At 32.9% G+C, this 24021-nt stretch overlaps 3 protein-coding genes across 4 annotated transcripts; all 3 read right to left on the minus strand.

Moving 5' to 3' along the window:
- Window positions 1-801: 801 nt before the first annotated feature.
- LOC123902131 lies at window positions 802-3273 on the minus strand. The gene is made up of 4 exons (XM_045951791.1): window positions 3178-3273; window positions 2249-2304; window positions 2022-2112; window positions 802-1434 (listed from the first exon to the last, which is right to left on the minus strand). Exon 4 carries the CDS (start codon window positions 1426-1428, stop codon window positions 817-819), a length of 612 nt encoding a protein of 203 aa, XP_045807747.1. The 5' UTR covers window positions 1429-1434; window positions 2022-2112; window positions 2249-2304; window positions 3178-3273; the 3' UTR covers window positions 802-816.
- A 9083-nt stretch (window positions 3274-12356) lies between these two features.
- Window positions 12357-14512, minus strand: LOC123902133. The gene is made up of 5 exons (XM_045951794.1): window positions 14001-14512; window positions 13648-13766; window positions 13184-13372; window positions 13047-13098; window positions 12357-12545 (listed from the first exon to the last, which is right to left on the minus strand). The coding sequence occupies exons 1-5, from the start codon at window positions 14382-14384 to the stop codon at window positions 12432-12434; spliced, it is 858 nt and encodes a 285-aa protein (XP_045807750.1). The 5' UTR covers window positions 14385-14512; the 3' UTR covers window positions 12357-12431.
- A 703-nt stretch (window positions 14513-15215) lies between these two features.
- Window positions 15216-23494, minus strand: LOC123902132 (SWR1-complex protein 4-like). 2 transcript variants are annotated; one of them, XM_045951793.1, is made up of 17 exons: window positions 23181-23494; window positions 22986-23072; window positions 21299-21364; window positions 19877-19936; window positions 19704-19760; window positions 19063-19192; window positions 18854-18921; window positions 18610-18702; window positions 18455-18502; window positions 17864-18019; window positions 17452-17562; window positions 16656-16751; window positions 16395-16466; window positions 16203-16260; window positions 16063-16097; window positions 15857-15945; window positions 15216-15725 (listed from the first exon to the last, which is right to left on the minus strand). In XM_045951793.1, the coding sequence occupies exons 1-16, from the start codon at window positions 23289-23291 to the stop codon at window positions 15880-15882; spliced, it is 1314 nt and encodes a 437-aa protein (XP_045807749.1). In that variant the 5' UTR covers window positions 23292-23494; the 3' UTR covers window positions 15216-15725; window positions 15857-15879. The 2 variants fall into 2 exon arrangements, with proteins under 2 accessions (XP_045807749.1, XP_045807748.1); XM_045951792.1 differs by having other exon boundaries at window positions 19877-19939.
- Window positions 23495-24021: the final 527 nt, after the last annotated feature.

Genomic DNA, 24021 nt, shown 5'->3' on the forward strand with positions numbered 1-24021 from the left:
CTTGGTCAAATTTTTTTTGCTACAAAACTTTTTTTTAAGTGAAAACAAATTATAGTAAGTATTATAAAATTCTAAAATATATTAGCAATTCAAAAGCTAAAATAGTACTAACAATCGTTACCATTACAACATAATACTATAATACTCGATTTTGTTCACCGAAAAACAAAACAAAAAACACAAGTTAGCATAAATCAAGTATTACCTGGAATACTATAAGCCCGATTGTTAACAAACCAAGAAAAAATTGGATGCATATAATTATTATCGTATTACCATGCGCGTGATCATAAATCAAACACTACAAGAAAAACTGGATTTATTGGCAGAAATTATCCCTCACTAAGTGCCATTTTCCGCCAGTAAGTGTTAATTTAGTGGCAGAACAGGTCTGCCACTAAAACGCTCGCCAGTAAATTTTGTGGCAGAAATATCTGCCAGTAAATCCGTTAGAATGTGTGTGTCAGGATGGCTGCAGATTGCTGGATGTAGTGGCGGAAATATCCGCCAATATGTGGGTGTCAGTAAACCAGATTTAGTGGCGGACGTTTCTGCCACAAAGTCCGTCAATGGATTTTTAATATTTTGTGGCAAAATAATCCGCCAGTTAAACGGCCACAGTTTATAAAAGAAAAAACAAATAAAATTAATGTTGTGGCTGAATATTCCGCCACTAAATGAGTCGTTTTAAAAAATATATTAATTACGTTTTATTTCATTATAATAATTATATTTCTATATCCCACATTTTATAAATATATTAATTAAAAACAAAAATTTAAATTCAACATAAAAATAATTAAAAATATTACATATTTAAATAAATATCATACCACATAAAATATAATTTTGTTTTTTGATAAAGACATAAAAATATAAAACTAATGGCGATGAATGGCGAGCTGGCATCTGTGGCTGCGGCACGTATCGTGCGTGTTGCTGATAAGGATTCGAGCTGGCATATGCTGAGTGGCGAGCTGGCATGTTTTGGGAGTTTTGTTGTTGTGGTTGGTGTTGTGATAATCTCCTTTGGACAATTAATTCAATGTCATCCCTTGCTTCAGCTCGGAGCCGCGACCTCATTGTGTCCATATGAGATTGGAGCTGAGATGCAACCTCGGCTTGAACCCGAGCATCATTGTCAGCTTTGAGTCGACGTTCCATCTCTTCAAAATCAACAGCTGCATTAGATCGAGCGAAAGAACTACTCGAGCTAAAAGTGGAGCTAGGATCAAGTCTATATCCCATCGGGGTCCTTATGACCAATGAAGATGCATTGCCTTGCCCCCTAAGATGATTTCTTTGCATCCCGCCAGCAACCTCGACAAATTGATCCAGCATTATTGTATCTCTAACCTCCTCAGGAGCCCGCTCACTAGGTGGAAGAGCATTTTGTTGAGCATTAAAAGCTTCCTCGAATTCATCCATCTCCCTCTACAAAAAGAAAAGGTGGGGAAACATAAAATAGCAGCAGGCCAAAACAGAAGCAGAAAAAAAAAAAAAAAGATATACAAGCCTGCAATTATAGCAGCAGGCCAAAACAGAAGCAAAAAAAAAAAAAAAGAAAAATATACAAGCCTGCAATTATAGCAGCAAGCCTTCATTTTCAATCTTTACGGATTAAAAATTTACAGAGCAGTCCTCTATAGAACATCAAAATATCATAACGTGGGCAGTCATTTATTCTTTATTGGAGGTTAACTAATACTAATATTCAAATTACAGCAGTCAGCACTGCAAACCTTGCTAATAACATGAATTTTCACTTAATATAGAAAGATGCTAGAGCTCACAAATAGTTATACTCCTTTCCAGAATTAGTTGGCCTGCTCTTAAGTATCTCAGCCACCAAATTACACTCTAAATTAATGTATTTTGCTTTTATTTGTGTAAATGGTATGTGTTTTGGTAATTTTCCTGGTGAATAGCGTTCAGACATAGAGTTGATCTGATTATCATATATATATAGAGAGGCTGTAATGGTGAATAGATGTTGGACATTATGTGACATCGTGACTTACTTTGTCTAATTGCCAACTAGCATTGTTTTCAGCCAAACATCTAATTGGAACATGGTGAACAGGGTAGTATAGATGAGATCTTAAACACAAGCTGGCAGCCAAGAAACACACAAAGAAAAAAACGCATGAGGTCCCGACTAGATTGAAGAGGAGCGACTTTGCTGTGAGGGTTTGAAGTGAGATTTTGAAGCGATAAAGAAAGATATATAGTAAGAGTCTGAACTTACTTGACGTCGTCGACGAAGGTGCGAGCGATCTCCTTGCGTGACAGCAGCTTCTTGCCCTGCGTGCGAAAATAAAGGAAAAGGAAAACAGTGTTGAGTTAAAATCCAGGAAAAAAAACCACAAGTCAATCTAGTCAAACATTTTTCACATTTGAACAAAAGAAAACAAAGATGAAAAAAACCACCAAGCCTTGTATTAGTTAGGCCTTTACTTAGCATAGCTAGAAACAATGGACCACATTGCAGAAAATTAACCAAATAGTTGCCAAAGAAGCATTGTTTAACACCATCTCCAATTCACTAAGATCATCAATATTTAGTAATAGATTAATTCTAATCATCATATCATAGAGACTAAAACATGCTAAATCAAAAATTAGTGATTCTGCAACAATTAAATTATCACAACTTATCATTATCATTTAAGAATTCTCAGTCACTAAACCACAAAAATTGTTAAAACCTGAGTTCATGACACACTAGTCCAAGCACAAATTTTGTGCAAAATCTCCAGGCTCTCATGTACCTGGTCTGAATTTTTATACATCATGCATGCATCAAGCCTTAGTACAAGTTAACTTTATTAACTATCGGGCCAGATTCAAGTAAAATAATATCAAGATCAAATCAATATACAAATCATGAACTTATACGGTTATACCTCAATATACAAATCAACAAAAGTTTGGTGATGTTGCTTCAAAATGCTCAATACCTTTTTGTTTAATCAACAAAAGAAAACCATTCTTCTGTCAACGTTAAGAGGACATTTGTAACATAAATTTAACATTCATTTTCATATATTTATCTATTTTATTTTTACAGCATTCATTCATTGGGGAAATAGAAAGAAAAAAAAAACATTCAAACAGATCAGAAACAAATAAAAATAAAAACGAGACACACAGAGAGAGAGAGAGAGAGCAACCGACTAGAGAGAGAGGGGGAGAGGTCCGGCGGTGGTTCTGACTACGGTGGAGGTGTTGGTGTTGATTTGATGGAATGAGTTCTGTTTGTTTTGGATGAAAAATGGGTTATGTTTGTTAAAGAGATGGTGATGAAGGTGGAGGTAGTTTTTTTATGGTGGTTAAAGAGACGGTGGCGGAGGTAATCGCAGCAGCAGCAGCAGCAGCAAGTTGCTTCCTTTTCTTTCTCTACTTTGTCTCGTAACCTTTTGCCTTCCCTTTACTTTTTGATGATTTGATTTGGATAGATTAGGGTTTGGTTTATGTTTAAATTAAAAATAAAACAATAAAAACTAAAAAAGAGGGTGGGTGGGGAACGGTGCAGCAATTTTTTATTATTATTATTATTATTATTATTATTATTATTATTATTATTATTATTATTATTATTATTATTATTATTATTATTATATATTTTTTGTTTGTTATATAATAAGTAATAATAATAATGACCCTTACTAAAATCTATACTAATAGTAATAATAATGGTAATCAATAACATTAAAAGTGTTCGTAAAAAAAAAAACATTAAAAGTGAAATAAAAAGACATTGTAAAAGATAAATAGTACATTCAAAAAATATTAAAAATTACATTGAAAATGGGACTAAGCAAATAAAATTGACTTTTAGTTGACTAAAAAATACATTAAAAATTAACATTAATTAATTGTCATCCCAATCTGATAGATCTTCATCGTCCTCTTGACCATCTTCCAAAGGTATTTCATCGTCTTCATCAACATCACCTTCGGAAGGTACCTCTTCTGCTTCGTCTCCACCGACACAAAGGCGAGTTAATGGTTCAACTGTAATTACATCAGCTACATTGGTCATCTCATCAATCTGATATGGATGATCGACGTCTTCATCTATTCCATCCTTTTCAATTTCACCTCTTGGCTTTGTCATTATTGCGGTACACCATCTCTTGTTGATGGATAAGGGACAAAATAAACTTGTTTGACATTGTGGGCCATAGCAAATGGATCAAACGGTTGGTATCTCTTGCTCATTTTGATGTCTACAGTGTTCGTCTTTGAATTATACTTCGTACCCTTACTTGATGGATCAAACCAAGTACAATAAAACAATACCACTGTATTTTTGTCATCAAGATGGTTGTATTCAATTTCAAATATGTTCTCAATAACACCGTAGAAATCACCTTCACCATTTTCAGTCAAACTTTTCATACATACTCCACTGTTATTTGTTTCTTTTCCTTCCGTCCAACTCCTTGTATGGAATTTGTATCCGTTGACAAAGTAAGTGTGTCATTGCTTAACATATGACTTCGGGCCAACAGATAAGTTCCTCAAGTGTTGTACAGTAGGGGTTGGCTCTTGAAGAAACATGTAGTCCATGAACCATTGTGGAAAAAAATCATGTATCTTAGCAGAAGATTGTTCTGGAGCTATCTGTTCCGAAGTCAAAAATAAATCTAGGTAGGGCTGAACTTCAATGCAGTTAATCAACACGTGAACATTATATGTTGCGTTACATTATCTTAAAAATAATAAAGTTTATATTTATTGGTCTTAGAACAAAAAAAACTATTATATTAAAACAAAAAAATGATTTTTTTTATAACCTACGTACTATATTAGAAAAATAACTATTATAATTAAGTTTTTTTGTTTTAAAACCAATATGAATAATGACAAACTTTTCAACTTAAAATTAATCAATAACGAACAATTATTACACTTACATAATTTATTTTAAAGATTAATTAAAACAGAAAGTAATATAGAATTTTCTTTATTTTACTTACTTGGTATGCCGAGTAGAGTCTGACTTCGCGCTTTACCAAATAACTCGGAACCACTTAACGAAACGTCTGCCATCCAAATTGACTCATATGCCAACGAACACTCCTAAATTAAAATAATAAAAAAAATTAGGACAATTGATTATTAAATTAAAATTACAATAATAGATAAAATATAATTATGAAGACTAATAGACTAAACTTTTTAAAAATAATACACTAAACACTTACCGAGAATATATGAATTGAGTTGTGGAATTCAAATGGTAATAATAGAGAAATGAGAAAACGAAATTTGAGGTGAAAAAATTTTATATGACGAAAAAAATTCAAAAGGTTCAAAGATGTTGGAGTGAATTGAGAGACAAATTAAAGAAAAATGGAGGTGTATAGGTGTATGAAGAGAAGAGAATGAGTATTATTTTTTGACGGTAAAGAAGAATGAGTATTGATTTTATAGAGGGGAGGAAAAACTAGCCGTTTAATGCTCTTAAGTTACTGGTGGAAATTCGAATTTACTGGCGGAAATATTTTGTTAGTAAAGATTTGACTGTTTCCATTTACTGGCGGAATATTCCGCCACAAAGTGGCTGTGTCAGATTCCGCTCCCCGATGTAACATAGTGGCGGAAATATCTGCCACAAAGTAATAGCCGTTTGATTTCGACTTAGTGGCGGAAAATTCTGCCACAATGTCTGTCCTAAGATTTCGCCCTTAAATTTAGTGGCGGAATATTATGCCACTAAGTTTTATTTTCATTTTTTTTAAATTTTGTTAAATGTTCCGGCGGAATTTATGTTTTAGTGGTGGAATGTTCTGCCACTAACTTATTGAGGGAAATATTCCGCCACTAACTGATTTTAAATTTTGTTTGTAAATCAAGGTTTTCTTGTAGTGAAATTTGGCAACATATCATATTTTGCATTTTCAATTCTTTTAAATAGGTAATAAATATAGTGGAATATATCTTTTAATTAAGGGGTTTTCTAACTTAGACCCTAGTTAGGTCTAAGTTAGCAAGGTGCACCTTTTCAATTGGACCAAAATACCCATTCTTTTTAATTAATTAACCAAAATATACATTAATAGACGCGGATCCAGTGTCGCGCGCGTACCGAAGGACCATGGTTACAGACCGTTGATTTCCATCAGACAGCCAAGATCTGATCTCATCAAGACTGTCTGATCAATCCGACAGCCCAGATCATCCTGATCCATCAGATTCCAGCGCGTGCGCCACACTGGATTACACCCTGGAGAGAGAAAAATTTGCTTTTTAAAAGTAGGACACGTGTCACACAATGGTTGGCTGGACGTGATTTTTGTTCATTTAATACTTTGAACTCAATTATTTCGTTGTAAATTAATTTTTTTTTTTTTTTTTATACCAAAATTCATAATTTTTTTTTTCTACAAATAGAGACTTGGTTCGTTTGATTTGGACACCGAAAAAAAAATGTAATTTTTCACTACCTTAATCTCATTTTTTGTCTACTAAATACGTTACTTGTGTGTTGTAATTTAACACGCACCACTCAACCAACTCACTGAAACCATTATACCAGGAAAATAGTAGATAATATTCTGGAACTTTTGGTATATTTTATGAAATTTTTGGAGACCTGAAACTATTTTTAGTTAATTAAATGAGATAAAACGGTAATTAAAAACTAATGTTTGCTTCTGAAACCATTTTACTGGTAGAATGGTTGCACTTAGTTGTATTCTGAAACCATTTTACTGGTAGAATGGTTTTAATGAGTAATTTATTAATTGTGTTTGCTTCTGAAACCATTTTGCTGGTAGAATGGTTTCAGTAAGTTGATTATTAGTTATTTGCTTCTGAAACCATTTAGCTTGTAGAATGGTTGCACATAGTTGTACTCTGAAACTATTTTACTGGTAGAATGGTTTCAGTGAGTAATTTATTAATTGTGTTTGCTTCTGAAACCATTTAGCTGGTAGAATGGTTTCAGAGATTTGTACTCTGAAACCATTTTCCTGGTAGAATGGTTTCAGTGAGTTGATGTAAGGTAGTGAAAAATGAGATTAAGGTAGTGAAAAATTGGGTTTTTTTCTGTGTCCAAATCAAACGAACCAAGTCTCTATTTGTAGAGAAAAAAAAATTATGAATTTTGGTATAAAAAAAAATAAAAAATTAATTTACAACGAAATAATTGAGTTCAAAGTATTAAATGGAAAAAAATCACGCCCAGCCAATCAGACAGCGACACGTGTCCTGCTTTTAAAAAGTAGATTCTTCTCTCAGGGTGTAATCCAGTGTGGTGCACGCGCTGGAATCTGATGGATTCGGATGATCTGGGCTGTCTGATTGATCAGACAGTCTTGATGAGATCAGATCTTGGCTGTCTGATTGAAATCAACGGCCTGTAACCATGGTCCTGCGGTACGCGCGCGACACTGGATCCGCGTCCATTGATGGTAATTTGGTTAATTAATTAAAAAGAATGGGTATTTTAGTCCAACTGAAAAGGTGCACTTTACTAATTTAGACTCAACTGGGTCTAAATTAGCAGCCCCTTTAATTAATAAAGTTGATTATTTCTATTTTTAAAATAAATTAAGTGGGATATTAGTTGATTAAATGCACCTTAAAATGTGCCCTTGGGGCACATGTTAGCATTTGCCTAAATTTAAAGAGTGTTTTTTATAAAAATGACAAAAAAAAAATTCAAAGTGTTCCTTATATATAAAATCGGATGGAGTACTATTTAAGATCTTAAAAAGTGTTTCGGCATACTCGTTAGAATTTGCCAAAGAAAAATAATGGCATGATGCTATAAAAATATTGTTTTGGATTTATAGCCTGAAAAAAAACTCGGTACTTAAGAGTGCTAATTGTGAGTTGATAATATTTTGGCAAGCATAGTAAATGGCGCAAGTAGTCAAATAATACGCAAGACCATTTTCTAAATGTTGTGTTTATACTACAAGTATAGATATTTAGGTTTGTTAATTATTTGGTCTAGGGTTTGATCCCTAGTCAGTGTGTATGAAAAAATATTTGTTGGAAGAAATTAACCCTTTAAATGAATTTCAGTTACTTCGAATGTATTAATCTATACAGTTGCATGCGGAGGATATCTTTAGTTTAAAAAAAATGTTGTGTTTATTAATTTAGTTGCTCAACAATAATATTGTGTTTAATTAGTTGCGCAACCATAAATGGATTTGTCAACAAAAAAAAAAAACAATAAATGGATTCTCAATCAATTTAAGTCATCTCATACATCATATGAAGTTCAAATCAACTATTAAAAACTAATTAAGGACAAATCCTTACCTAATAACCCCTTTTATCTAACCAAAACCCTTAATTTCATTAAGATATTTTCTACATTGTTTTTTTTTATAATTTGGGATATTTATTTAACAACCAATAAAAATAAGTTATATGCATGTAAAGTAAAAGTTAATTAATTAAAAGTTAATATTGGTTACCACATATAAATCTACTTATGTGACTCGTTATCACTGATCGTTGAGTAAATATTTTCAAATTATTAAAAAATAGTGTAGACCGTACTTTACTTTAATCATTGTGTACTTTATGGCGATTGGTTACAGGTTTCGGTTCATACAAATTAATCCCCCGTCCCAAATTATAAGGAGAAAAAACTCATTTTATTGTCACCATTTTATTGTCAAAATTGAGTTTTGATGTCTTCATGAAAGTTTAACTATAGATCTTAGCTTTCATTTTCAACTAATTTCACTAAATTTGGACATAGGGAACTTCATATATGATCAAAATACCACACATATATGGGTCATGCTGCTTTTCCACTAAATTTTAGCATTACACTAAACCAAAGAAATAGAACAAAAAAATGAAAAATGTCTGGTTAATCAAGAAAATAAAAGCATAAACACCTTATTGAATTCAAGAACAATTTATTAAAAATAACTTTTTTACCAACATTAAAATTAAAATGAAAGAAATAAAGTAAATAACCAACTCAAATATTCTAAAAAGTAAATTTGATATGAAGAACTATATAACAACACTCAAACTTAATTTTTAAATATCATATCCTCTTCTCCTTTCAATCCACTTCCAATCAACAAGAATCAAACTTATCAACATACCAAAAAAGTCATGCTCAAACAATCATGGAATCGAATGGATAAAGATCATAGATGTCGGCAAGATAGAGTGCATAAGAGTATTAGTGAGGAAAATACTCATAAAAATTCATATTGAATGAATATAGATTAATAAAAGAATGAGTAAAATGCAGAATGGAGTAGTTTATTTATAGGACTATTTGAACTAACTAACTCCTAACTAACTTTATAATCTCCTAACCAACTTGGTAACCTATCAGCCAACTCTAGTTGATTAACTAACCGGCTACTAGCTATATTCTTAACACAAATTGGCTTCCATCTTACTGACAAAAAAAATTCAAACAACTCATTTAACATTCATCAAGTTCTACTCTCTTTTCACACAATCTCATAAAAATTTCTCTTAAGTGTTTATTAAAGGTTATGAATTTGTTACTTAAATCCTAGAATGTGCATCCTATTACCATAGACTTGAAGAAATTATATAAACAACAATTACAATAAAACAAAACTTACCATTTTAAGCACTTTTGGGTTGTAATAATGAGGTTTATGCATTTGTAGGACCTTTACAATAATAGGCTCACTACTTGTCGTTAGACACACAGTCTCAAACCATCCTTACTTTTGGACACTTCAATGATGAAATTCTCAGTACATTGCATAAGAACCTAGAAAATCTGTTTTTAGTCACACACAAAAACAAAAAAAAAAAAACCTAGGAAATCTCTTATTTACATCATATACTCAAATTAAAGAAATTTTTTGTAATCTTTTTTTTCCCAATGATAACAACAACTCTAATGATCATTAGGAGACAATGCAATGCAACTCAAATATACATTCAGGAGACAACTTCAACACATTGGTACCCCAACTCAAGTAATGTTGTGTCACCTAGGTCTATGAACGTAGTTTTTACTGTGAATAAATTTAGTCAAAATCAATTTTACTGTGAATATGCTTGTTAGTACAGTACTACTCTACTGCTTAGCAGGGGCGTCTCCGAGTTTTAGGAGACTCTATGCAAAATATAAAAATAACCCCTTAATAAAAAAAAATTAAAAAATAATTGTTGATTTAAATTGCATATAATATATAAAATAAAAAAAATCATTCTTATACATATAAATTATCAATATTAAATCAATTGCCTTAAATTAAATGGAACAAGAAATACAAAATAATTATCTTTCTATATAACGTCAAAAAGGAACATCCTAATCTAAGATCAAATTGTATGCAAAGATTAAAATGGACTAGAACTATATTTACGATTATAGATAACTAATCTATTGATACATATGATATTTTATGAACATTAACAATATATAACTATTATTTTAGAGCCTAAAAATTAATTTATTAATATACATTTGATATTTTATAGATATAAATAATATATAAGTAATATTATAGGACCTCAAAATTTTGAGTTGAGACCCTCAAAATTTTGAGGCCCGATGCCATCGCACACCTTACACATGTGTGTGAGACGCCTCTCCTGCTTAGCGGTAGCAGTCACGTACAGTCACATTCTCATAAATAATCAATTAAATTGTTTTAATCAAATCGGTTGCAATGAATGTACTTGTTTGTAGTAGTACTGCAGTTAAGGTGCCTTGCCGGGTAGCTCAGCTGAATCTTAATGGCAAGGCAGACGGAACCTAATATTCAGCCATGACATTGACTGACAAGGACGGGGCCAATGTAGCACTTAAAAAAAATGAGTGAGTTGAGAAAATAGTACCATTCTAACAATTGTCAAAAAAAAGAAAAAACTTTTATGTGTAAAAGATAGGGCTGAGCATCGGTCGAATTCGGGACGAAAATCGTCAAACCAATAAAAACCGCAACTTCTTAATTTTGACCCAATTCTGACAATTTATATCTTTGATTTGTTCCGGTGTCGGGTCATTTTGGTGACGGATATAACGAGTCGGTTTTAACGAGTTAACTTTGAATTTTGTTGTTACATCCAAAACTTCATTAATCAAAAAATTCATATTCTTCAAATAGTTCAATATTTCGTATACAATGCAACAAATGAGATACAACAAAAAGGGAAAGTTACAATTACTTTGTTTCGAATTTGTAAATCCAACGACAATAGAGCTAATTTAAGTATAGATTTATGTAAATTTTGATATTAAAAGTTAGCATGATCTATAATAAATTTGTTATAAGGTTTGCTATCGTATGTCCTAAACAAACATGTTAAAGGTAATCTTTGTTGGAGCCTGGAGGGTCTTCGATGACTGAGAATCTATTGGATAGGGTGAAACTCTTGTTCATGATTTCTAGGTAAAATTGTAAAAAAGTATGGTAGCCCCTACTCCTTCTATGAATGAGAGGTGCAACATGTCTTATGTTGTGCTCGATAGAAAGGTGTAGGTGTGTTTTACTTGGATCCCTAAGATCCTTGTTGGTTTGTTCTACTCAATAGTTTTCCTTCCTTCTAGTTCCGTCTTGCTACCGAAGCTGGTGGGTGGTTGAAGGTTTTTTCTTTTCTTTTCTAGTTGTGATCTTGGGTGTTGGGGAGTCCCTGTGTTTTGCGGTAAGGATTTTGAACCATTTAAACAAAAGTGGTTTGAGATTCGATCCCTGACTACTATTTACCAAAAAAAAAAAATTGGTTAGAACGAATGCTTGTAGCCAGTAACAACAAAACAATTAATGGACCAGGCTCTTGTTGTAGGCTTGTAGCAAAACTTTATAGTTACACAATGTACCAATCTCAGCCATCATTTGAAAATGGTCAATTGCATTTTCATAAAATTGGTATATTAAATAATCTCTACCTTTGGCTCACATCCGACAACCAAAATCCATTACAACGGCACATGGTAACTGTGTGCAATCCAATTCCCAAAACAATATGCAACTTCATGATTTTTGCATGAATTTATGATCTTTGGGTCTAAGTCTAAGCATAAATTATTCTACGAAAATTTTTAGATTTTTATTGATATCTAATCGGCTAATGTATCCTCTTTCAATATTACAGTGGTGCTCAAATATGTATCAAAATATCTTTTCTAAATTTGTTTGGAGGATGAAAAAATTTCAGTAGCAAGAATTAAGCTATTAATCTCTTACATAATACTCATTTGATTTCCAACATGCATATAGGCATTTTGCTCCTATTTCTAGCTTGATTTTCAAAATAATGGAATCATATGTTTGTTTGGGACTGTTTGAATCAACAACGGATTAATGTTTTAGGATTGTTGCGAAGTCCAAGAGAGCGTCGAGAGCAAAAACGAGAAAACGAGTCCAAGAGAGCCTTTGAATAATGTGTATTAATATCTGCAATTTTGTTGCTATCCATTATAAACAGCAAAGTTACATAATGTTTTAAGCATCAGACTCCTCTGTTTGAGCAGTATATACTGTTCTGAACCACTGTGACAAATTAATTATGAACAGTGTGTACACAAAGTAGCAAGTGAGGGTCCAAGTAACTAGCCCCTACACATAGAATAGAATTCATTACCATTCGTGTCATAAAATTGTAACGCCAACATATATTCAGATTGAAGTTGTGTTTGTAACAGCCCGGACCCCTCTCATAGGCGATTCCGGCACTGCCACCTCACGATCTTCTTTACTCCCCTCTCTAGTAGAGTTTTTGCCTTCCCAGGATATGTGGTTCGATTCCCACGGAAGGCAAAAACTCCACTAGAGATGGGAGTAAAGAAGATCGTGAGGTTGCAGTATCGGGATCGCCTAAGAGAGGGGCCCGGTCTGTTACAGTGTTCGTTGTCTGATACATGTTAGTGTCGGACACACACATACATATATAATTACATACAATTATTTCATTTTGTCGGTGTCATGTTAGTGTACGTGTTTTATAGGTCAAAACTTTTGATTGTAAAATTTGGCATTGTGAGGTAGATTAAGAAATCATCAACAAATTCTAAAAATCAATTAATACTTATAGGCAAAAGTGGTTGTAGCATGAACTACCTGGCCAAAGATTTCAACATTGGCTTGTGGATAGTACCAAAGATGAAGGAACCTGAAAGAAGAAGAAGAGGGGTAGTAAAAGTTTCCATCAATAGCCAAACAAAATTAGCTGAGAGAGGAAAGAATAAATGCTTTACTTCATTAAGGGTATCTCAGCTAATGGACAAGCAAACCCAACAATGCATGCGAGGGTGAAGCCTGGCCATGTTCTATTCAACAAAAACCACATGAATTCTGCTGCAGCAAATAATGCGTAGGCTTCAATGTTGTCTGCTATTCCGGCTTTGTATAGTTCGGCACTCAATTCAATGAACAGCGCCAATAATCTAAGTCGAGAGAAAATCATAAATTATGTTCGATTTATTGAGTATACGTAAATCGTTCTACTAAGTGCTTATGTATAAGTTATATCAATAATATAGAATCAAATAAACATACATGGTTAAATTGTTTTCATGTATGTTGCAAGGTGCTTTAATAAATTATAGAGTAAAAACAATTTAGGGATACTTTCGTAAGCTCTTTCAAACAGTTTTACAATTTATAAGATAAAGTTAAATAAGCTATTCCAAATGAAATCTATATTGAAGTAAGTACTTACATCAGGGAAGTAATTGATTTTGCTAAACTTCCCTCTTGAACCTTGTTTATGAGCCTCTCATCTAGGTAGAGTTGAAGCAAACCAACCGAGCAGTAAAACAATCCCAGCAAGGGAGGAACCTATCAATATCAATTTGCAGAAAACAGATAAAACTGCAGCTAATTCTAATATTAAATACGCAAAGGGTTCTTTCCTCAACATTACTAAAAGTGCATTCAGACCGCATAAATTAGCCGGAAGCATGCATCCGAACGCTTAAAATTAGAATTTTTTTTTTCCGAATGCATACTTCTAAAACAAATAGCCCCCAAGGGTGCATTGAATGTGCACAAAAAACTGAAGTTGAAACCCACCCAAATGTTTGTATGGAGTGGACCAATGTCAATGGAACCAGACTTATACACCACGAGTTCGACTCTCGAATGGAGTCCATCGAGAAGTGGACCAAATAAGAAGCCGGCGCCGAAAAGTGAAAGCGACACACGAGGCCATGAAGTTCTAACGCTGGTTTGGCTCTGCTGATTGACAGCACCACGAGGCTTAAGCAGACCTCGTTTGCGTACTCCGTAGAGAGGATAAGTGTGAGTATGGTGTGTATAAGTCTGAAGAAATGAAGGGGAACCAGATGATAGAAGATATTGCATATTCTTTTTGTGTGCGCATTGAGTTAAAGGAAGAAGAAAATTATTGGTTTTGGGACATGAAAAAGGAATAATATTCTGAGGGTTTAATTTCATTTTATCAAAACATGTTTAACTCTGACCACATAATGCATTGGATGATTTGACTCTACAGTGTGATGATAATGAATGAACGAGCATACTAGTGGCTAATAATTTCAGGACTTGCAATATAGAGCCCTTGAATTTTAATCTTGGACTAACGAGAACTTGTTGATTTAAAAACCCTATTCAATCCTTTAAAAAAAAAAAAAAAACCTCTTCACATTTGTTTTCCTTTTCAAACGAGCGTGTTTATAAATTAGAAAACTTATTGAAATTCCAGAGCAATTTGTACACCAAAAAAAAAAAAAAATCCTAAGCTATTGTTTTTTTAAAAAATAAAAAAAAAAAAAAAAAAAAGCTCCTAAACTAATCTTTAAGTTTACAGTAATATATGCTGATTCAACTTGCTCCAGTTTTTTTTTTTTTGACAAATAAGCTATTCAACTTGCTCCAGTTATTCGCTTTATTTTGAGCAGTTCCATTATAGAGCTTAAATTGTTCAACTATGTAATATGCCTGCAAGAAACCCACCTTACATGGAAGTGGGTTAGTCGATGAATTATGCCGGATTACTGAGGCAAATCTTGTGGTAACAATCCCAAATAAACATCACTTGGACACACTTGCAAATAAATAAAAAATAGAAGAAAAAAATAAAATGATGTATTTTAAAATAATTAAATAGTTTATTTGTAAATGATATTTATTTGGAATTGTATAAGCATTGTGCTAAAATTATGAGACGGGGAAAGAAATAGCTCTGTTCATTCAACACTTTCATCAATCTTTCGTGATTAAGAAAAAAATTATCCTTTCAATGACTGTTTTTAGTTGATCATGATAAGGAAGAAAATGACTGTTTTCTTTTTATTGTTTTTGTAAGTTTTTGTTCTATTTTCCTCTCCCTTATTAATCCCATAAGCTTGCCATTTGTTTCACCACCTTCCCTAAACAAATCAATTTCTACATCCTTATTTAATCGTTTCGGGCTAAAGGTATTTTGACAGATAACATAAGCATCCGCCCGCAAACTTCTGGAATATTCACAACTGCTAAACCTAATTATATATACACATCATAATAAGCTTGGTTGGTCACTACAACCCAATGGTTGGTACTACTGTAAAGCTTCCCCAGCACAAAATAAAGTTTAGTTTCTCAATTGGGACATATTTGATGATGTGAACCTCATTGCTCCATTTAGGACTGAATATCAATAAAAACCGGCAATAATTTTCTAAACTAACCGCAATCAGAATTGCCAGAAGTTTTGAGTTCACCGCTGCTTACCACAAGATTCATTATTCCTATCAAAAGTGCACTACAAACCATAACATCCATTCCAGTTGCCACCTGACGGTAAGCATGCAAAACGCATTTAGTGACTACAGTGGACTAACAAAGCAACATAAGGACGTAGAAGTAGAAGCACAAAAGGTTATACAGAACCAAACAAAAGGTTAGTGGTGAATTTAAGCTCTTACCAGGGGAGCTAATGATCCTGGGCCTATAGTTTTTTCTGCCTTTTCAATTGGGCCGGTGATGACGGAACTTCTGAATGTCGTCCAGATGCCTTTACAAGTAACATTTCCAAGATTAAAAAAAAAAAAAAAACATTTTGCCAATGGTGGTCTAAAAGCTAGTGGGGAACAAAGAAAGGATGCTTAAAAAAGAGATTAAAGATACATACCTTGCGCTTTTGATCCCTTTTACCAATTCTTTCCCCTGAAGCCAGTTACATTACATGCATGCATTTAATAATATGTAGATGAAATTACCAACACTTAATAGAAAATCAGATAGCAGGTGTAAACAAAACTAATCCATTACCTCCAGAACTTGTGTTATCTGGAACAAATGTCCGATCCTGATCTCCACGATGTGAACGCTGTCAGTAGTTTAAAAATCACAAGCTCATGATTTGAGAAAAAGAATAGCATTGCTTCGACAATCACAAGTCTAAACTTAACACTGAAAACACTGAAGGAGAATGTACCAAAATAAAATAAACCAATTTCTAACCTTTGGTGTTCCTGTTGTTTCACAGTTTGACCCATCACGAAAAGATGAACCTTCAGCCTCCTTATTTTGCAGCTGAAACAAATTAAAGACACAATCTACAAGAGTTAGTGAAAAAACCAATGTTGGTGTTGGTAATCCTATAAAAAATGATTTCAGAGAGACATTCAAATCTGTGGACATTCTAAGTGGTAACTCATAAAATAATTATACTTTCCTCATTTCAAAGACAAGCTAATTTTTCTCTCGGATATACCCATGTACCTGTTTCTGAATATTCAGCAGCGTTAGTATTTCATTTCTTAGTTCAAGATGCTCTGCACAAACAGCTTTTGTTGGAACCCTTGGTTTCAAATTGACCTGCAATCGTAGTCCAAAGAAACTAAAATAATTATCGAGAAGCGCAGGTATTTTGGTAGGCTGATTGGACTATACTCATTAATGGAAAAAGCATCTTAAACCCAACTTGATTAATAAATGTATCAGAAACAATTATATAATTTTTATTATTAGAAACATGAGACATTTGGAAGGGCTTAATTGAGCTTATTTATGACACAAGCACATAATGAGCAACGTTCAAACTTAAATGAGCTTGAGGTTATTTCATCTTAATATTATGTAGTTACTTATTTTGTTACATAATAAAAATGTAGAATGAAAAGGAAATGTATAATTACTTCCTTTACTCTTTTCTTAAGAAAAAATGGAGACAACAAACATTCAATTCTAGACAACTTGATTATGGAAACTTCAATCCCAAAAGCTTATGTCGTTTGTTTTAAAGCACGTTAATAAATCAATTCCAAGTCAAGCTCTAAGAGAGCTAAACCTGAAAAGCTTTTTGAAAGTTTAGCTCAATCATAACCTGACTCTAAAAACCAAACACAAAATTAATAGTTGAACACAAGCTTAAAAACAATCTTATTCTGCCATCCTGAAATAAAGAATGGAAGAGTTTCATATACTGTTATAAATATTAATCAGGGACTCCCACATGACTACACCAGGGAAAACAAAGGAAATATCTGAAATGCATTAAAGAGGAGAATAGACAAACCCCAAGTTCCTGCAAAGTTTGATCAACACGGTTGATAGTCCGAAGTCCAGCTGATGAGCTTGCAGATTGCAGCATTTGTTCAAGTGCGTAGGTTCTTAAATACACATGAAGCTGAAATATATCTCACTATCAGATTATGTACTGAAGTATAGATAATTAAACATCAACAATTCTTGAAAATTGTGTTTTACAATGAAAAAAAAAAAGTTATTTCAGAGATTTTGACCGATGTAAGCGCCTCTAAAGTCAATTTTTAATAAATCGAAAAACCCTTCTTATGATATATTTCTCACTTCTGCTTTTCTTTTCTTTTTTGAGCTGGGGGAACAGGTGTGTGTGGGGAAGGTGTTAACTTCAAGTGTCAACAGAAAAGAGACATGATGAATAATTGGTAGCCTTATTTTTAACTTACCATGCGGAGAGAAGCTACAGTAGATGCATTATCTGTTTTTATTGGGGAAGGCACAACTATCAGTGGAAGTTCCATATTTGATGGAGATGGGTTGGCCCTCTCTGTAACGTCTTCTCCAGCATTTGAAGTAACAACCAACTCAGCCTCTTCAGCAACCTAAAAGAAATAAAACCAAATACCAGATATCACTAATCACAGTCACATGTTCATGCAAAGTTTGGTTGTAAACATTTTATATATTCTACAAAATTTATTGCCCCAATTGATCCAATGAAACTTTCACAAAACCTAATCTCAGTGAAAATATATGTATTAATTAAGTTACATGAGGGAACAGTTCTAATTTCATTCTCGGGCCTCAGAACAAATAAAAAATTTGTATATAAAAATATTTGGTATTATGCACAAAAACATAGAATATGAAACATCCCCAAGTATTTGAGGTTTGCAAGCAGGAATATAAGAGCAAAACTAAGCAAGGAAATAGAATTAAATGCTTCTGAAACATTATAATTATCTTCATAAGAAGCCCTCCTCTTCCTCTCCACCTGTAATTATAAGTGTCATAGAAATACAAGTGTTAAAAATTACCTTGGTCATTAAGCGTAATTCAGCAATTCTTTTTGCTTCGGCAAGCACCTGCATATAATACAGTAGTGAATACATATATTTACTTCATTTTCTCTGAATTTATAAGTATAGCAGACATGTGAATATTACTAGTTAAAAGGGGAAAGAGTAAAAACCTCTTCATCTCTTCGCTCTTGTTGCCTTGTTTGAGAGAGCACCAGGGACATAGCTCTTTTCCGCTCCATCTCGTGTGAAACGTTATATGGTTCCTACATTTAGGAGGAAGAATAAGTAACTAAGACCACATTGCAACATCTTAATGCCAAAAAAGTTTATCTATACAAAGAACAATGTACTCAAAAGAACAAAAGAGAGTTTGCTTGAGAACAATCCGCAGCTTGTTCAAAACATTCACCAAACCTTGACAAGTGGATGCACTGCAACATCCCCAGAAGATGGATTCCTCGCGATTAATATTGCTCGGGAAACTGCATGGCAAGGACAATAAAACAAAAGTTAAGTTTAAATAAGTCATTTTCTTGTGTGGTCTCTAATTGGTCAAACTAATAATAAAAGGAAATGAAAAGCTGAATGCAGCAGATATAATTCAGTGAACATAATAAACATACCACTATAGTATCGATCCTTTAATTCTTCAACTGTTCGAGATGAGGGAAATCTATCAGCTATAACAATAAATCGGAGATTAAATCTCTCACACAACTCAAACAACTGATCTGTTTCCTCCTTGGTCCATTTCTACATAAATATAATTTCATGGAAGAGAGAAACACATTAAATGCTCATAACAGTAACAGACGTAAAAATATCGGTAGAATGTCAATGTGTTTCAAATTCGATGTCTTAAAATTAAGTAGAATTACACAGCTATGATTAAGTGTGAGTAAATTTATACAATGGAAATTACAATTAAGAGTACATAAGATGCAAATATAAAGTAACGGTTAGGTTCATATTTTTGAATGAATCATAAAATCTCTCATTTATTTACAGCTAACTTGATCATCAGTGAAACATAAAAGATTTACCAACTAGCAAATGAACAATTTTTTAAGTTATAACACAAAAAAAAGCCTTTCAATGTTCATTCTAACAGTACCGGTAACCTAAAACACTGCAACCTTAACATGATACAGCACAAAAAATGCACTTCTTTGTAGCGTTAAAAAATTGCAAAACTGTTGTTTAAGCAAACTCAAAGGCAAAGTTCCGTGCAATTTTATGCATGCAGTCTAGACATGATACCTACAGGATTTGCCAAATATTTTTCATACTCCTCGTCTGTGTATCTTGTTATGTCAGCAGACTGCATAAAATCATGTAAACAAGCATTAAATTATGCAAGTAGAAGATATTTACTAGAGTCAATTGAGAAAAATGCAGAGCATGCATGAAGGTAGTAAAGACTGAATCAGCATTTACCTTGTTATACTTGGCAAAAGAATAGTCCTCTGTTGGTGGAACACCATTTAAAACTTGAACCTGCTGCAATAAAAGTTGCCATGATTATTTTCCAATTGACGAATCAAAGCATGTTTGTGAACATTATTAATAAAAATAATAAATATATTATATTTTCAACATAATGAAAATGCCAAAAAAGTAAATAAACATAATCATTTCAATTCCTTTTTTACACATTTCATAATTTTCTCTTTCTCGATATTAATCAGTAGAAACTACACAATACCCAATATTTTCAGCCACCCCTTTACTATCTCTGCCCTCAGCAGTTTTCCATACCAAATCTAAATATATGAGGTGTGTATCACCTCCCATAAACCAGACCACCCTCAACAATGGGGCCTGATTGTCCTACCAATGGAGTCTTGTCATTTTCAGGAGCATCGACATGCCCCAACACAATTATCACTCTTCTTCCGTGTGAGTCCATCCTCTGGTAGACACGTGATAACATATCTTATTGTTTTTGTTTGTAAATTGTTTTTAGTGACCTCACTGCAAACGATATTCAGGCCAAACCCACTCATCACCACCAGGTACAGACCAACATTCACAATTGCGGGGACAAGTACCCTGACATTGTTTTTAGCTAATCCACTGTAATTGGCGTCTTTAACCCTCAGTAGACTCCCCACAGTTTAGGCCATACTATGAGACTAATCATTGAGTGGCACATCAATTTTCTTATACGGGGTTGGACTGCCCTCAAATAGGCGACTCCAGCAATCAAACTCAGCGTCTTTTCCTGGGGAGAGTTATGTCGCCAACTCTCCCAACACTATCTTAGGCACTTCAATTTTAACTTGCTCAATAAAATGTGTCATGCCAGAAATTTACACGTTGCAAAACATCTAGAATAGAAACGGCAGTATTTATGTGTCTGTTACGGTATCACCTAAATTGAATTTATTTATTTATCATTTAATAATAACAATTATAGAAGTCCTAGGTAATATATCTTTTGAAACATTTATTTTATTTTCTTAAATTTTAGTAATAAGAAAACTAAATAAATAATTATGATATATTCAAAAAATAACATTATATTTTTAATGTTATAAATTAATATGTAAATAAATATTGCCCCCACTACTCAGTATTTCTTGATCTGTCACTGGTCACCATATCCACTCCCCACTTTGATCGTTTAGCTCTCTCACGTTCCCCCGATATCTGCATCGTTGAAAACGCAACAGAATTGACGTTCTTGTCAACTGATACATAATTCTGGCAACAAAAGGAACACTTCATGCAATCCATTTGGGTGGAGTAAGGATATGCATCGGAATACGGTTTTTGACTATCATGGAAGAAACACGTAACAATATTTCCATGCTCCTAGATAACATAAATTTTGCAGAAACTAACAGATGAACTTACCCAATGGTAAAGCTGAAGATCATCTTTACGAGCAGAATTTTTGAAAGGAAGCCATTTCCAGATGACCTGAATGGGGGAAAAACTCAAATGTGTGATAAAAACGTAATGAACCAATTATCATAAAAGCTTAAGGTGATAAGTAAAAGCATGTAATTGTTTTATATCAAACACACCTCATACAAGAGCCATTTTGGCTTGAAGCCTAGGCAATGTTCAGAGGCTTATGCCCACCAAATATATTTTCTAAATTCAGCTTTTCTTATTTAGAATAATGGGATCAATAAAGATCAAACTCTAGATAACTTGGTTAGAGAGAATCCAATACCATATCATTGATTAACTATCATAAAAGCATAGGTTATTAGATAAAAGCAAATGAATGGCTTTCAATATAGGGACAATGATTAAGGAAACAAAAATGGTAATATAATCTTCAAAGTAGTGCATTCAGCACATTGAAATCTTAAAAATGAATTTTTTCTACTTAAAACTTTTGCTTTTGTTTATGTTTTTGTTTCCTTAACTATTGCCCTAGGGGCACTGTTTAGCATGACCTTTATCTATAACAATAATAACAATATGTTACCCGGGTGCGGGTACGGTACCGGTACCCGATACCGGTACGGTACCGGTACGGGTACGTCCCTATAATTTTTTTTTAAATATAATTATATATATCAAATAATATAGTTATATTGTTAAAACAAATAATTAAACATAAAAAAGATCACACCACACTATAAATGTAATTTAAATTGTTTGAAACATCAAAATATGAAATTAAAAACTAATTAGCTCAAAAAAAGTCAATAATTTCCCTCTTCATCATCACTAAAAAGAGTGACCTCTAGTTAGGTTCACCGCGAGAAAGACTAGCGATTTCAAGAATATCAACTATATATTAAATAAATCTCATTTATCTCTACGAATATCCCACATTTTTGTTGCACTTTCATTATAAGTATTAATATTTCTCTTTCTTGAGAGAAGACGAAGATTGGTATGAATAAAAACTAGATCTTCATCTCTCTTTGAATTTAGTTTATTCCTTTTCAATGAATGAGTGAATAATTCGGCAGCTACTTTGTTATTGTTTTTTAGCAATAGTTGCTACTTTATATTATAAACAAATAAAAAACGTAAATCTTCCTATAAAAAAAACTAATAATAAAAGAAAAAGAAGAAAAAAACCATGTTTTTTTGGATTGGTGTACCACGCGCGTACCACACGAGTACCACACGTGTACCCATTGCAAAAAAAAAAATAATTAGGTACGGCGTCGGTGCGTACCGGGGGAGTACCATACGCGTACCGGTACCGGTACTCGATCTAAAATGGAGTACCCATGCAACATATCCCAGTATCTTGTTATACCTATGGAGAACAAGCGTAAAAAGGCAGAGTAACCACCTAGAACTATGATTTTGCTTACATGCATCATTCATTGCATTATCTATTTCACAATGACACAGTGTAAAAGAAATGAACCAAACTTGGTATGTTGCAAAAATAATCACAATCACTACTCACTAGTAGACTAGTAGTGTAAAAGGCCAGAAAATCGAACATTTTCCGATCACATTTTTGTTCAAAATCAATAACAATATCATATAAATACTCCATCACTATTCACTAATCACATCTCAACAAACAACTATAAATTAGTTGAAGCAAAAAAAATATAACCTTTTCATCTGATTGAGGTCTTTTATTCAACAGAGACAAATCAACTGCAGGTATAAGAGGTGCCAATCCACCCGTAAGTGCATAAACCTAATAAATTCAGCAACAACAAAAAGATTAATTTAAAAAAAAAAATTGAAATTGGTTAAACCCTAAGATGCAGATAAATAAATGGAAGGTGATTCAGTGAAATAGTACCTCCCGGGAAATGTCATCGGGTTTTCTCTGAGACTGATTATGAGGTTGAGAATTCTTCTCCTGAACTGGGAAGGAAATTTGGGGTAATCCGAGTATGTCTTTTACATCCATAGAAAAATCTAGGGTTTTTTCAATTCAAAATTCAAATTCAGAATTCACAATCACTCTCTCTATCTCTCTAAACACGAATTCGGAGCTCTGTTCAATTGAGTTGGAATTTTGATTTGAAGGTCTTCTTCTTCAAAGTTCGATCCGAGCGCCAAAATTTTGAGCCGGGAAAAAAATTACGCATTAGTGTTACATTTTTTTTGTTTTTGTTTGACAAAAGTGTTACCTTTATATATAGGCTTAATTAGTTTTTTTGTCCCTTAAAAGACATTTTAGGTTTCACAATGGTCCCTTAAAGAAAAAAAAGGTCCGGATTGATCCCTTAAAGACACATTCGTTTCTCAATTGGTCCTTTCTGTCAATTTTTTACAAAAAACATTAGTTTTAATTGACTGAAATTTGGATGTCATTAAGTGTAAGTGGTCTACCAAAAATCTTATTAATTTTTAAAATTTTAACCATTGGAATTTTTTGTGATATTTGGAGTTAAAATCTAACGGAAAGGACCAATATGGCAAACATATATGTCTTTAAGGGACCAATCCGGGTCTTTTTTTCTTTAAGGACCAATTTGAGCCTTTTTTTTCTTTAAGGGATCATTGTGAAACCTAAAATGTTTTTAAGGGACCAATAGACTAATTAAACCTTTTATATATATATATATATATATATATATATATATATATATATATATATATATATATATGTTCTGGTAAAAAACGAGGGGGTTTGT

The sequence above is a fragment of the Trifolium pratense genome, linkage group LG1, assembly GCF_020283565.1.
Source record: "Trifolium pratense cultivar HEN17-A07 linkage group LG1, ARS_RC_1.1, whole genome shotgun sequence".
Lineage (NCBI taxonomy): Eukaryota > Viridiplantae > Streptophyta > Magnoliopsida > Fabales > Fabaceae > Trifolium > Trifolium pratense.